Source organism: Balaenoptera musculus, chromosome 1, assembly GCF_009873245.2.
Source record: "Balaenoptera musculus isolate JJ_BM4_2016_0621 chromosome 1, mBalMus1.pri.v3, whole genome shotgun sequence".
Lineage (NCBI taxonomy): Eukaryota > Metazoa > Chordata > Mammalia > Artiodactyla > Balaenopteridae > Balaenoptera > Balaenoptera musculus.
Window position 1 is genome coordinate 25915830 of NC_045785.1, and position 15339 is coordinate 25931168.

Below are 15339 nucleotides of genomic sequence, written 5' to 3' on the forward strand. Positions count from 1 at the left end.
GGGAAGGGTGACCTGTCACCTCTGATGAGCTGCACTGAAGGAGCATGGATTGTGGGGCTTTGGAGTCAGACCTACTGAAATTTGAAGTTTGAATTCCAACTTTGCCATTTTATCTACCCATCCTAGCCTCAGGTTCCTCACTGTAAAGTGTGAGGCAACGATACATTATAGTGGCAGAGGGAACGTTTGTAAAACGTCCAGCCCAGTGCTGCTGTCGTGGTCAGTAAAGTGAGGGGGTGAGGATGTGCCCTGGGCTCTTAGTGGTCAGAACCAAGCTCGGGGGTCCCTTGCTGAGTGTCCCTTCTTTTCTCGCCACAGACCCACAGAAAGAGCTGGTCTGACCACCAGGCACCTTGCTGGCACTGCTGACCCATCCCAGGAATACAATCTCAGGGACCTGAGCGGCTCCAAGGATGAGAGGATACGGCAGACACTTAACCTAATAGGGAGGACGCCTGCAGCCTTAACCTCCACGGCCTTCAGTAATTACGCAAGCCTGGTGTGGCTCCTGTCCTCCAAGTCATCCAGCTGTCATGGCTTTTCCTGAATGGATTCACCTCTGGCAGCTGCTGCTTCAGTCTTGGCCTTAGCCTCATCTTGAAGGAGGTAGCTGGTGGGAGTGGGTGTCTGTGCCCCCTGCTGGCCTCAAGGCCACAGAATTGGGAACAGAACACCTCACTTGAGGTTTCTTTTTTCCTTTTTTTTTTTTAATGTCCAAATCATGCACATGCTGTAGTCCAGAATCAAAGCACTTTTGAAAAGTGGCTGCATGTCCATCCTCCAGGGCCCGCGAAGCCACATTCCAGGGGCCTGTTTACATGGCAGCAGCATCAGTCCCCAGCAGCCAGCCCATGGCTGGGACTAATCTGTCCCCCTCCTCCGATCCAGTTTGCAACTATTCTTAGTTCTTGGAGGTAGGCAAGTCGTTGTATTCCCACAGGCTTCTCCAGGCTGGAGGCAGGAGTGGGGCTGTGGAATTCCAAAGCACAAAAGGTGCAGCGGGGGTTAGCCCTCCTGTGCCTCAACTTACCACCAACCAGCCTCCTGCCTTCTAGTTCTGCCAGGTGCTCCATGCAGGGGACAGGAAGTGGGAGACGGCCAGGGCCCAAATGGGTGGGGGAGAAAGAACCAGAGGGGAGGTCCACAGGCTCTCTCTGTCCTCAGAGAGTGGGAGAACAGAGTAGAGAGTCACGTCATGGGGCACTTGGCCGTTTTACTTGATCAGGTTGGGGTGGGCGGGCACGACTCTTCAGAGGCAGGAGCCACAGGCCATGGCAAAGCTGGGTTCCTTTCAGCTCGACAGGAAGTACTGAGGACATGGATGGAGGGGTGGGTCTGGCAGGGAAGAGCCTATTTGGGCAGTGGGCCCAGACCCGGCCCTATGGATTTCATCCTCTGACCTTTACTCTGCTCCGAGCACGTCCTTTCTGCAGCTGTCTTTCAGCACAGGTGGTTCCACTGGGGGGAGCTGACGCTGAGTGACAGGATGGGAAGCCAAATGTGCATTCTATTACAGACTCTTCCCTAGTCAATGAGGGGGAACTCAGCGCTCCTAGGGGCGGGCTGGGTGGTTCCCCCCTAGACATCAGCCTCCGCTACTGATCTCTCCTCCAGGAATTTTACTGACCTTTCCATTTTCAACCTGTGCCACCTATCTCGGTAAGCTGGTTTCCTCACTGGCCCCGGTGGCTCCACGGGGGTGGCCCTAGTGCCTCCTTCCACTGCAGCATGGCTGTCACCAGGTCACTCTTTCTGTCTTGATCCTCTTTCCTCAACAGTGACTCAGGCTTGAGCCAGGCAAGGGACCTTGCTTTTAGCTGCTTCTCCTCCACCCAGGAGAGAGGTTGACCCCCTCCCAGAAAAAGAGCTGGGAACACAGGGGATGTGGTCTGAGATCCCAGGTTCCTATGGCCCTCTCTCACTATTCTCTTCTCTCTGTAGCTATAAACCAATGTTCTTCCCTGCCCTTTGGGTAATGGAGAGCTGCTGCTGGGTATGTGCTGTGCCTGCCCAGTGAGTTGGGGAAAGAGGACAGTCAGTAAGCACTCCTCTGCTCAGAGCTCCTGACTCAACCCCCCGGGAACTGGGAACCAGGAACCAGGAACAGGCCAAAGCTTCCATGACACCAGGCCCTGGCAGCAGCCTCGGAGCTGCTGGAGGTAGGAGGGAGCCCACCTTCTGTGTTTCTTTCCCTCCCCTCCCTATGTTACTGGAGCCCCTTATCTTCAGTTAGATTCCTCTGAGCTTGTTTCCCCACTGGGTGGGACAGAGTAGAAAGGAGAAGGGAGGATCTCCAAGAGGCAATCCTTTTGTCCTCTTGGGTAAATGAGCTTGACCTAGTGCACATGGAGAGACCAAAAGCCTCTGATTTTTAATTTCCATAAAAATGTTAGTGTGTGTGTGTGTGTGTGTGTATATATATATACATATATATACACACACACACACACACACACACACATATATATATATATATATATATTTCTTTAAGTTTCTGAGTCTTTGATATGTCTATACAATCTATTCCCTCTGCCCTGAAGCTGGAGTGATACACATGGAAAAAGCTCTGTGTGGGTTTCATTCGAAGATGTTAATTAATTAAATGATTCAAACTTGGCTGTGGCTGCTGCTTCTTAATGGGGTGGGTCAAGGTGGTGGTCTGGGCCCACATTTAGAAGGGACAACGTTCTGGACCGTAAAGTGAGCCTCTTCTTTTTAACACTGCTAAAGGGAAAGTCAAGGTGTCTTGCCATCCAGCCTAGTCCACCCCCGCTCCCATTACAGGGTCAAAAGTCCAAGATACAAACAGCCCGAGGCTGGGTGAGGGGCCCAGAAGCTGCTACACACTGTGCTCTCCTTTCCTGAGATGGTGCAGCTCACAGACAGGTCCCGTCCAGACACCCTTGTTCAGACATTTTATTTGAATTTATGACAATGATGCTTAGCGGTCCTGATTGAGATGCCTTATGGAGAAGTACCACACCCTCCCTGAAGAAAGAACCAGGCTGTGCCATCCAACAACAGGCAGCTGGTTTAGGGAGTGTCCCCCCAGCAGGATCAAAGGGCAATCCAGGAGTCCTGGGGCAGGCTCTGCCCCCAGTGACAAGCCTCAGGGTTGGCAGGCATTGGGGAAAGCTGCCAACCACTTGGTAGACCACCAGGTTCTCTGTTTTCCCTTCCCTTCCCTTTTCAAATCCCACAGTTTCCTGTTGGGGAGAGGCTGTAATTAGCCCAGCTCAGGCACCAGATCCCAGCCAGAGGCACAGCTGCTGGGATAACGCTAGGAAAACTGGAAACCAATATTTTTCCAGTTACAAGGATTATGGCATAAACTTTTTCTGAGTTATGTTATATTGAAACCAGATTTGTCAGGTCAGCTGCCAAGGGAAGAAGGTAGGGCTGTACTCCCTGCACTGCCCCGCGCTCATCACTACCCGGGAGGTCAGCCTCTCCCTGCAGCCAGACAGGGTGATCCTGGATCCTGGGGAGGCTGAGCTGCCCCTCACCAAGTCTTGCACCTAACACAGTCCCAAACTTCCTGCTTCAGTGTCCTGGGAGATGGGTAAGCAGATGATGGATGGAGCAAATTAAGGAGACAGCAGATGACTCAGGATGATGAGAAGGGAGGAAGACGCCAGGTTGGCTAGCTGATGTTCCCCCCTTTCAGTGATTTACAGGAGATGTACCCTAGCTTGGTCATGAAGTTGGTTTGCTTCCACTGTGCGATGCACTCCTCAGAAATTCTGAAGTCAGCCTGGACAAGAAAAACAACAACAAAAGTGATTATAGTGATGGTGGCAGGACTACAAGAAAACAAAGACTCTTATACTACTAGTAGTGTAAATTGATTCAACTTCTCTAAGAGGGCAGTTTGCGAAAAGCTTTCATTTCAAGGTATTCCTATCTTTTGCCTAAGGTAAGTTCATTTTAGGGATTTAGTTTAAGAAAATAATCATGAATAAATACAAAGAACTAGGTACCAGGACATCCATCGTAGCATTCTAAGAGTAAAAAACTGAGAACCACCTCAATGTCTAATCAGGTTTGGGGTAAATTATGATCATTATGATATAATACTATATATATGTATGTATATGTGTGTGTGTGTGTGTGTGTGTATGGTTCTTCCCCCTCAATATTTAAGAAGATGGGGAAATCTTTGAGGCCTAAAGTTAAATTAAAAAAAAAAAAAAAAAGAAGAAGAGAGACTTCCCTGGTGGTCCAGTGGTAAAGAATCTCCCTTCCAATGCAGGGGATGCGGGTTCGATCTCTGGTCGGGGAACTAAGATCCCACATGCTGCGGGGCAACTAAGCCTGCGTGCCACAACTACTGAGCTCGCACGCCTCAACTAGAGAGCCCGCGTACCGCAAATGATAGAGCCCACGCGCTCTGGAGCCCGTGCCACAACTAGAGAAGAGAAAACCCGCAGGCCACAACTAGAGAGAAGCCCGCGCCGCAGCGAAGAGCCTGCGCGCTGCAACGAGCAGATCCCACATGCCGCAAGGAAGACCCGACACAGCCAAATAAATAAATAAATAAATATTTTAAAAAAGAGAACAATAAACATGGTATGACTCAAACTATAAGTATATTATCAGTATGCATAGAGAAAGTCCAGAAGGAAATAATCACTAACGACATTTTTCAGCACCTCTACGTAGCAGGACTATGGATGTTTTATTTTCTTCATTTTCCCCTACATTTTAGCCATTTCTACAATGAAAATCTATTTTATAGCTAGAAAAAAATAGTGGATTCAAAAAACTGGCCTGGAAAACTAGGAAAGGAGGGAGGGGACAAAGCCATTTGCCACTTGCAGGAGGATGGAGAGGTAGAAACCACTCTAAATGCCCTCCAGAAATACTGTCTAGTTGGGGAAACAAGGTGACTGACTAGAAAAAGTCACACGTGTAGTATTAGTTCCACGAGGAGAGTGAATCTCTGCTGCTTTATTCATTGATGTAGCCCAAGCACCTAGAACAGTGCCGGACACATATATTAGGGTGCTGAATGAATGAATGAATTCGGGGCAGGCCATGTGAGTCAATGCCCCTGAAGCAAAGAGAATGAGTGCTCTCAGATCAAGGTGGGCAGGAGGGACCCCGGGAGGGCTCTGATCCTGGCTCCATCATTTCCGGTGACCCTGTGTGGCCTTGGCAGGTATCCTGCCAGATAAATTGGGGATAATCTCCTATCACAGACTGAAGGTCAAATGAGGAAATGTCTCAAGTCCCTGACACAGTGCCTCAAACAGCCTGTCAGTGCTCAGTATCTGCGAGGGCCCACAGGCTCCTCAGGCACCTCATTTGACAGGTCTGGAATGAAGAAGGAAGAGAGGGGCTTAGAAGCAGGAAGGCCCAGCTGGGAAAAAGGCAGGTGTGGATTCAGTAACAGAGCAATCTGGAGATAGTCCAGGCAGCCCTGGTATGAGGGAAAAAGTGCAGATTGTTACCTGCAATTTCTCAAAGACTTTCTTCTTGGGCTTAAGCTCTTCATCTGGTTGCCCTTTCTCATAGCCCTTCACAAACACTCGCTCACCAGGAGCAGAGCCGGCAGGAGGGTCCAGAGGCTCAACCTTGCGGCTTGCCCCTTCTCTGGGAAGACACACAGGACAAGATAAGAGTAAGGCTATGGACTGTCTCCAGCTGCCATGGAGGCCAAAGCACTGGGGCCTTTTCCTAGGGGCCTAATGGGATTTAGGGAACCCTCAATGCCAGGGCCCTAGGAGTTCCTCACTGCTGTGCTACGTCTCTGGATATCACCAGCACTGGGTTAACCAGGGCTGAACTGAAATTCTATGTCAGGAGAGACTCCAAAATCTGGGCTTTTAGGGGAGGAAGTATATGACCTAACAGCCAGTGAACTGGGTTTGAATCCTGGTTTCACCTCTTACTAGTAGAGAGACCTGAGCATGCACACAGCTTAGAATCTTCAATTTCTGTTTTAATAAAGCTAACTTTAGGTGAAGTGCTTCATCCACGGCTCTTGTACAATAAATAATCCCTCCATGCACCATATTTTGCATAGTGTTCTCAGGGCCTCCACCTGGCATGTGGAAGGGCAGTATGTGGGCTAATCCCCCCTCTTCCGGGCCTCCCCAGGCCCTGCGCTCCCCACCCCACAAGTCCTCACTCACACAGAAGCACACAGGAGCATGCCTTGGGACTCGATTCCTCTCATCTTCTGGGGTTTCAGATTGCACAGCACCACCACCAGCCTGTCCTGCAGTTCCTCCCTGGGCGCAAACTGCACCAGGCCACTCACCACAGTCCGTGGTTCAGCTTCCCCCACATCAATCTTCTCCACATACAGGCTGTCTGCATCTGGGTGCTGCCGGCAAGATATCAGGCTCAGAGAGCATCATAATGGAATAGATCATGGGGCCTGGTGAACCCTCTGACTCCAGAAAGGGGCATCCACTCCTTACTGAGGCCCTGGAGGAACCCTCTAGCGCTAACTCTCCAGGCCCCAGGCAGCAGACATGAGAAGGGCGCCCGAAGAGGCAGATTTGAGTAACATGAGCCTAATTACTTGTGTTAGAAGTGGAAGGAACCTCTAACAGAGATTAAAATGGCCTGGACTGCCTGGGTGGCCACCATTATGGCCATGTGTGCACCAGATCAATCCCAGTCCTGGGGGGACTGGAAGATGGGAGACAGCTGCTGGCTTCACCATCCGAAACAAGAGCATCAGCAGCTATTTCAAGGTAGTTTTGGTGGTTAGTCTAATATGGTGAAAAGCAAATCAATACTGGGAGAAAAAAATACCCAGACCACTGGTCCCAGGCCACCAGTTGCATAGCCATCTGCCTCTGGGAAAAAGGAAGTCCTCCCTTCACCATTTTCTGGGGTGGGGAGAGGGAAGGACAAAGTAGCTGATCCAAGATAAGGCCTGTGGCTAGTCCAGACAAGCTGGGAGAGACCAGGTGAGTCAATCAGACTGGATTTGATGGATAAACAAGCTCCTTCTGACTAACATCCCTCCGTATTCTGAGTTCCTGGCTGTGTTTGTTTGAATAAGGTCCAGAGATAGCAAAGGGAAAAGCCTGACGCCTGGAATTAGATGCCTGGGTTCTGACTCGCAGTATGACCTCAGGGATGTTACTTCCCATCCCAGGCCAGGTTTCCTCCAGATGGAAGCAGACAAACCTGACCCCTGTCTGCCTCTCCGGGACATGGTGGAAAATGAGTACCTTGTCCACACTAATGACTCTCCCCACACGGATATCCAGGCGGGATGGGATGACCTCCTCTGGTTCTGAATTCTTGGCTGGGCCTTTGGCAGCTGGCTCTGGAGATGAGAAGAACCCAAGGCTCAGAACTCTCCTCCTTCCCATGACAGGTCAGCTGCTGATTCCCCCAAATGACACTAGCAGGACTTAGTGCAGAATCCCCAGAATCTACCCACTGAATTATACCTTCTTTAAAACAGAGCCGGCAGCCTTTGAAAAGTGACATGCCAGATTTCATCTCTCTCTCCTTCAGGTATTGGGCTGGAGGGGAGGGGAGGGGCCAAGTGTAGCTTTGCCACCATTCGGGCATTCCGCATATATTCAGCCATTCCTCCTTTTCTGGCAGGGCCACACAAGACTCTCAATGTTAACATCTCAGCATCGTGGATGCGTGGCTGGCCCACTAAGAACCAGTCAGGAGCACGTGGAAGGGAACTGGGCGAATCTAGAGATGAGCTTCCCTGAGATGCTGTGCAGACCCTGCCCGAGCAGCTGTGTTACCCTCATGGTCTAACCCAATTGGTCTCCTTAACTGAAGAGGCAGATTTTGTGAAAGGATCAAAGTACATGTCTCAAACCAGCACTCACAGCAGTGTTGGTACAGCAGGATGTAATCACTTCATAGTACCAACCAAACCAAATTCAAGATGACTGGAGTTCCATTCCACCAGTCAACGGGGCATGACATTCCTGCACTTCAGACCACGCCCCCACCACCGGCTTCTTGGGCCTGAATTGAAGACAGACTCTTTTCTGAGGCACACTGACAGGCTCTCTACCTGATGATGTCACCCGCCCCCCCCCCCGCCCCCAGCCCGACCCCTCCCCAGCTGGCCTTACTCTGCTTCGAGGGATCTGGGTAGGCAGCGCTGGACAGTTTCTTTAGTGCAGGGGTATTAAACTTTTCCCGGATGGGATCCAGCAACTTGTTGAGGGCGACTTCAACAGAATTCTTTAGGTCTCCAGGGTGCACAACCTGCAAGTGTACAAGGCCAGGTGAGAAGGGGCACTGGAACAGGTGAACTGTGCATAGGACACCTGAATCTACTAAGAATAATGTGCACATAGGATGCAGGGTGCTTTCTGGGCAGAGTCTTATTTGAACCTCAGAACAAGCCTGTGAAGCTGGTAGAGCAGAGAAGGGGAAATAGGTTCAAAAGGTTATCTAATATGTCCAAGACCCAGGTCTTTTGACACTGAATTCCATACTAACTTGAGGGTTTTTAGAGGCTGAATGTTTTTAATTGACTTCTTCTAGTCCCTCCATTTATGCTCAGAGTAGTGGCGTAAAGCACGTGTTATTTACAGGTAGGGAAACATTCACATAGGGAACCTAGGAGCTAGAGACAGCCTGAGGGGAGAGCTGAGTGAGCAAGAAGGAATAACAGGGCTTTGGAGTTAGAGCCTGGGGTGAGAGTCCCAGCTAGCTGGGTGACTCCCAACCAGGCACTTAACCCCTCTGAGCTTTGGATTCTTCACTTAAAAAGTGAAAATAACAATACCTTTACCTCCTAGAGTCAGAATAAGGATTAAATCACGTAACATGGGTAAAAATGGTGAGTAGTGCTAGTACATGGTAGGAGCTCAGTAATTCCATTTTTTCTTCTCGTGTCCTGTGACTACCACTTTTAGATCCCAAATCTGGCCCCAAAGGATCTTCTAAGATATTCTGAGGGGACGTCCCCTAGGTATGAATACATGTAATAAAACAATGCCTATGTTTTTGTTTCTGATGTTATTCCTTCGTTTCCTTGGGAATGTTTCAGTTCTTTTTTAAAATAATTTATTTATTTTTGGCTGCATTGGGTCTTCGTTGCTGCACGTGGGCTTTCTCTAGTTGCAGCGAGCAGGGGCTACTCTTCGTTGCAGTAGGCATGCTTCTCATTGCGGGGGCTTCTCTTGTTGTGGAGCGTGGGCTCTAGGTGTGAGGGCTTCAATAGTTGTGGCATGCAGGGTCAGTAGTTGTGGCGCACGGGCTTAGTTGCTCCGCGGCATGTGGGATCTTCCCGGACCAGGGCTTGAACCCGTGTCCCCTGCACTGGCGGGAGGATTCTTAACCACTGTGCCACCCAGAGAAGTCCCGAATGTTTCATTTTTAGTAGAAAAGCTTTAGACCTGCACTGTCCAATATGGTAGCCACAAGCCTCATGTGCACATTTAAATGTAAGTTAAAATTCAGTTCCTCAGTTTACTGGTCACATTGTGAGGTTCAACAGACGCATGTGGCCAGTGGCGACTGTGTTAGTACAGATAGAACATGTCCACCATCACAGAAAGTGCTGCTGGTTACGCTGTCAAGCTCTGTCTTCAGAAGCGTTTCTTCTATTCCGTCTCATCAGTCCCACAAAGGACTGTTCACAGGGTTGAGGAGTGGGGTGTGGCTTCTGTGGCCTGCCTCAGATGGCAGACAGAAGGGTTTCAGAGCAATAGCTGCCAAATGTCCAAAAAATGGGCCTTAAGGGCCCTCAGACTTCAGAGGTCATTGAGTCTTTTCTTCCATTTGATGCTCAAACCCTCACACAACCTTGCCTCCAGTGGTCCTCTGGCCTCTGCCTGAACACCTCAGTGATGGGGAATGCAAGGTCAGGCCAGGCAGCCCTGCCCATCACCACACCATTGAGGCCACTAGAAAGTTCTTCAAGCCTAAACAAGCCTCCCTGTGGTCCCCACCCGCAGCCCCAGTTCAGCCATCTGGTGCCACAAGAAGGAACCTCACCCCTCGCCCAGGAGAGCCCTTCCTGTGTTCAAGGATGGGTGAACACATACTTGCTTCCCAGCTCAACACGCCCAGTTCTTTCAGCTGTGCTTTGTGACACAGTTTGCAGTCTGTTCCCTATCATGGCATCCTTCCTCTCCCCACCAACACACCCCAGATTGTCAAACAAACCTCACACAATTGAAGTCCAGGGCTGAATGCACAATCCCAAAGGTACTCAGAACAATGTAGAACTGAATGGGCGATCAACTCCCTGGTTCCAGACTCTACATTTCTGATGACTGAGGCCAAGACCTCATGAACATTTCTGACAGCCCTGTCACATTGACGATTCAGCCCAAATTCAGTCAGTCAAGACCCCGCCTTTCATTCCCCATACACACTGTCATCACTCCTTCCCTTCATGATCTGGCCCTGCCTCCCTCTCCCACAGTGCCCCCCATCACCTTGTAGACTCTAGTCAGACGAAAGCACTTGTGATTCCTTAGATACCACGCTGTTTTCATCTTACCACATCTGTGCACAATACATTCCCTCACAGGTTTCCTCATGAACTCCTAATCCTCAAGTGAAACCGTGTTTGGATGTTGTCCCCTCCACAAAGCTTTCCCAGCCAGCCAGGTAATCACTTCCTCCTGTTCTATTTCTGGACCATGTATGCTTGGTACAGTAACCAGTAAATGATTATTTATTCACATGTCTGCCTCTCCTATGGACTATGAGCTTCATGAGGGTTTATCATCTTTGTAATGCCAGCCCCTAGTATGGTGCCAAACACATGCGCACCTAGTGAGTCTTTTGTTAAACTGTTTGTCGAAATGAATAGTATTCTCTATTGTTCTTTTATAGTTGTGCCTCTTTTCTGAACCTCGATTTTGTACCTGTCCCTGAAATGCTTCATCTTGCTGAGTTTGTCGGTCCTTCATTCCAGGTTAAGTCCTTTGGAGTGTGATTAGGACACCAATATATTAGCTTTGTGCCATTTGCTAATCTAATCCATGAACCACGTGAATCTAAGCCATTAATACAAAATATACGGCCCCAAGAGCATGATGACAGAGCCCTGTGGCACGTAACAAGAAACCTGGCGAGGCCACATGGAGAGGTTTGTCAGAATGAGTTCAGTGGGGATTACTCCTCCTCTGGTATTACCTCATCAGCAAAGTCCTTTTCCAGGTCCATGTAAGCTGTGTAGGTTTTGTTTCCACCCCATTTTTCATCTCGAAGGATCACGAACTCTATAAGAAAAAGGATCCATGCCAACAAACTCACTGATAATGGCAAGTCAGCATTCCTGGCCCAAAGGTATGGGTACCTGTAGTTTCTGCCATATATTTTGAACTTCATCATATGGCATTTTATTGTTTTTAAATTGCATGAGTGGCAATGTTGGATACCCAGCTAGTATCGAAGCTCGGGGGAACGATCGTGTCTTACATCTCTTTTGTATTCCTCTAGTCCACTTGCCTGACCCCTTCATTTCTACCACCCCTGCCCACCCTGACACCCCACTTAGAACCTACCATGTTAACAAACACACAGACAACTCAACGATATCCCCACTTCAATCACACATTAATATATGAGAAATCAGAGCAGAGAATCGGGGAAGCCAGCCCCTGGAGGAAGACTGTGACAAACCACAAGTATGATCACAGCACTGGTTTTGCTATTTCAGCCTGGCCTCCGAGAAGAAAACAGGCAGTATCTTACCAGACTTGAGGGGAAAGAGGACATGCTTGATGAAGGACAGAACGCCGTTGTTCTCCACGTTCCCTGGCTCACAGAAGGCCTTCTTCAGTTTTTTCTTCACATCCTCTTTCCGATCCAAGAGATCTATCTTGGACTCCTAGAAGCCAGGGAGGAGAGGAGGACCTCTTGTGGTTGAAAAGGAGAATATGCTCAACTAATCTGTATTTTAATTTTTTTGGACAAAGATTTAAACATTAAGTGACTTTAACAAAAGCAGAATTAATCGGAGTGAAGGACCACTCACAATACTAAATAAAAATACTTTAATTTTTCTCTGTTCTTCCCAGGTCTTATTTGCAGCATATGGAATCGTTACAAATTTGTAGCTGGAGAATAAACCTCCTGTGTTTTTTCATTTGAGACTGTATCAGAAGTACTTTTGAGTGGTTACCTAGTCTTTGCTTTTAATTCTTATGCTGTATTATATTCTCAATTATTAGTGACAACATAATTTATTTAGCAATTTCTAAACTGTTAGATTATGTTTTCATTTTTACAAACTATATACAATGCTACAATGAACATCTTTGCAGAGGTCCTTTTGCCTTCTCTAGGATTATAGCTACCAAAAACTGCTAGGCCCCAAGCTGTTTTCTGACAGGCATATATCAAGTGACATTGCCATCAGCAGTGTGTCAGAATACTTGTTTCACAGCCATCACCAACACCAGGTATTAGGTATTATCTAGAGCCATTTGTCCGTTTTAGGGTAACAGGCTTTGTTTCTTATTTTGGAGTGAGTGAACTCAACGCTCATTTGTGTCCAGTGGTTACCAAGCTCTGGTCAACATATGACTGTATGTGAATCACCTGCGGTGCTTAAAATAACATAAATTACCGGCTCCACCCAAACCTAATGAATCAAAATTTCTTGGGGTTGGCCCAGGCATTTGTATTTTAAAAAGCTCTGCACGTGATTCTGCTGCAGTCACATTTAGGAACTGCTGCTGGCACTGATTTCCAGGATGAAGATATGGTGAACGTTACCAAATAGGGTGAGTGATAGACTTTGTCAGAGAAACAACTGACACATAGGACATTTTAATGAGAGAAAAAGGAACGAGTCTATTCCTTTAAAAATAACAAAAACAGTTTCTATGCCTATATTTACCAATCCATGATCAGACAAAGATCTAGAAATCAGACTTAAAGCGCTAGATGAGTGTCCCAAAATAACTCCAATCAGGATCAACCAGTAAGCTTTGAAAGAAAATACAGATTCCTGAGTTGTTCCCCAGAACCACTTTATCAGAATCTCTAAGGACAGGACCTTACTCAACTCTCTCTCTCTCTCTTTTTTAAAAGTCCCCTAGCTGATTCTGAAGATCAGCCATGTTTGGGAACTCAGAACCCAACCTTTCACATCTTTGAGTTCCACTAATTCTTCTATTCTGTGCCTTAGTGATCAGAACAAAACTGCACTTTCCCCAAGCAGGACTTTTAAATGTTAAAAGACATCATATTTATCAAAACCATTACATTAAACATCACCCTAAGAATCAAGATGCTAACTGGTGTCAACAAGGACATACTGTATAGCACAGGGAACTCTACCCAATATTCTGTAATAATCTATATGGGAAAAGAATTTGAAAAAGAATGGATATATGTATATGTATAGTTGAATCACTTTGCTGTACACCTGAAACTAACACAACATTGTAAATCAACTATACTCTAATATAAAATAAAAATTAAATTAAAAAAAAAAATGCTCGGGACTTTCCTGGTGGCGCAGTGGTTAAAACTCTGAGCTCCCAATGCAGGGGGCCTGGGTTTGATCCCCGGTCAGGGAACTATATCCCACATGCATGCTGCAACTAAGGGTTCGCATGCCACAACTAAGGAGCCGGTGAGCCACAACTAAGGAGCCTGCCGGCTGCAACTAAGACCCAGCGCAACCAAATAAATAAATAAAATATTTGTAAAAAAGATGCTAATTGGTGAAATGCAACCACAGCCTTCTCATTAATAAGGCTGACTTTTATCACAGTTCTACGGGTGAACAAATTACTTTTGCTTGTACATTTTTTTTAAAAATTTATTTTTGGCTGCGTTGGGTCTTTGTTGCTGTGCGGGGGCTTTCTCTAGTTGTGGCGAGTGGGGGGCTACTCTTTGTTGTGGTGCATGGGCTTCTCACTGCAGTGGCTTCTCTTGCTGCGGAGCACGGGCTCTAGGAGCGTGGGCTTCAGTAGTTGGGGCGCACGGGCTCTAGAGCGCAGGCTCAGTAGTTGTGGCACACGGGCTTAGTTGCTCCGCGGCATGTAGGATCTTCCCGGACCAGGGCTTGAACCCGTGTCCCCTGCATTGGCAGGCAGACTCTTAACCACTGCGCCACCAGGGAAGTTCCTTTGCTTGTACTTTTTATCAGCAGTGGTAAAACTTAAAATTATGATTGGATCTCATCAGGACTGCTCCCTGGGTCCTTCAATACTCAAGAACCACTGGAATTAATTACATAACTTAATATTTCTTATAGCTCAGATATTTGAGAATTTTAGTTAGCCAGGTTACTGTTCTTTCTAGTCCTCAATTTCTTCATCTCTTGCTGAAGATTTCTCGACTCAAGTCAGAGCTGGCAACCTACCTCTTCTGAAGAGCTCATTTTGCTGCCAGTTAATCCTGGAACCATAGGATTCATCAGGTGGACCCGTTTTGAGTAGCCAAGTGCAGGGAGGTACTAGGGGGTTAGAAAGAAACACACGAAAGCAGATATTAGTATAAATTCCTCCTCAGTGCCCCGATCTCATCTAATCTGGCCTGCCACATAACAGTTTGATATATTCCTGCCAATCTTTTTTTTCTACTGAATATATAATTTTTCAGTGGTGATCATAATATTAACAAGGGTTTTTTTTTCCTACTGTTTTTCTATTCATATTACATTGTGAGGCTACTGGACTTACCCTACCACCATAAACAACTCTAAAAGCTGGAAAGATAGAAATATTCCATTTCTATAAGCTGCAAATAACCATTTGCAGACATTAGACAGCAACAAGTGTAGGGGTACAAATCTTGAGAGAAGGGAGCTAGGTGACCCCACATCCACCCTGGCTTTCTCCTTGAGGGCATTTTTTTCAAACTGAGTGCTGGGAAAAAGAGACCAAGCAGAGAGCAGCAGTCTGACTAAGCAGAGGAGATAGAGACTGGAATTCAGGGCTACCAGGAGGCTAGGATTTGGGGAGGGTTCCAGAGAGAAGGGAGCCCCTTCCAAAAATCTAGGTCAAAGTTCTCCATTGCTTTCTTGATTGACTCATAGCTGTGCGTTCATTCGGAGAGACAGCAGGAAGCCCAGCAGAGAACAGGCTCTGGGAGGCTGGAGACCTGAACAAATTTTAGGGGCTCCACAGTGCTGGGGGGACAGAAGTTGAAGTTTAGGTCCAATCAAAGCAGAGAGGGCTTTGTGAATACCATGAGATTTCAGTTTGAGACCCCAGAAAGGCCACATACTAAGATAAGGTTCATATTATAGGAGTAAGAGCAAACTGAAATAGACCTATTCTATCAAAGCCTAAAACCCACCCCTGACAGAATCAAGGTGATAAGTCAGTAATTAAACAGAAAACATGCACTCTATAAATATAATTCAGAGCCTCTACAGCATATCTCTGGTGTTTCTGATATACTAAAAAGTAC

General features: G+C 47.4%; 2 protein-coding genes across 9 annotated transcripts in view; one reads left to right on the forward strand and one right to left on the reverse strand.

Moving 5' to 3' along the window:
- Positions 1 to 2616, forward strand: part of KIAA1522 (KIAA1522 ortholog) — a 42742-nt gene extending 40126 nt beyond the window's left edge. For all 5 annotated transcript variants that reach the window (XM_036842862.1, XM_036842822.1, XM_036842833.1 and 2 more), the window contains exon 7: positions 319 to 2616. In XM_036842862.1, coding sequence (XP_036698757.1) covers positions 319 to 341 — 23 coding nt within the window. In that variant the 3' untranslated portion in view covers positions 342 to 2616. The remainder of the gene's footprint in view (positions 1 to 318) is intronic.
- Positions 710 to 15339, reverse strand: part of YARS1 (tyrosyl-tRNA synthetase 1) — a 31068-nt gene continuing 16438 nt past the window's right edge. For all 4 annotated transcript variants that reach the window (XM_036842904.1, XM_036842885.1, XM_036842894.1 and 1 more), the window contains exons 6-13: positions 14288 to 14380; positions 11662 to 11797; positions 11101 to 11186; positions 8073 to 8208; positions 7194 to 7291; positions 6138 to 6331; positions 5454 to 5595; positions 710 to 3754 (exon numbers count right to left, since the gene is read on the reverse strand). In XM_036842904.1, coding sequence (XP_036698799.1) covers positions 3644 to 3754; positions 5454 to 5595; positions 6138 to 6331; positions 7194 to 7291; positions 8073 to 8208; positions 11101 to 11186; positions 11662 to 11797; positions 14288 to 14380 — 996 coding nt within the window. In that variant the 3' untranslated portion in view covers positions 710 to 3643. The remainder of the gene's footprint in view (positions 3755 to 5453; positions 5596 to 6137; positions 6332 to 7193; positions 7292 to 8072; positions 8209 to 11100; positions 11187 to 11661; positions 11798 to 14287; positions 14381 to 15339) is intronic.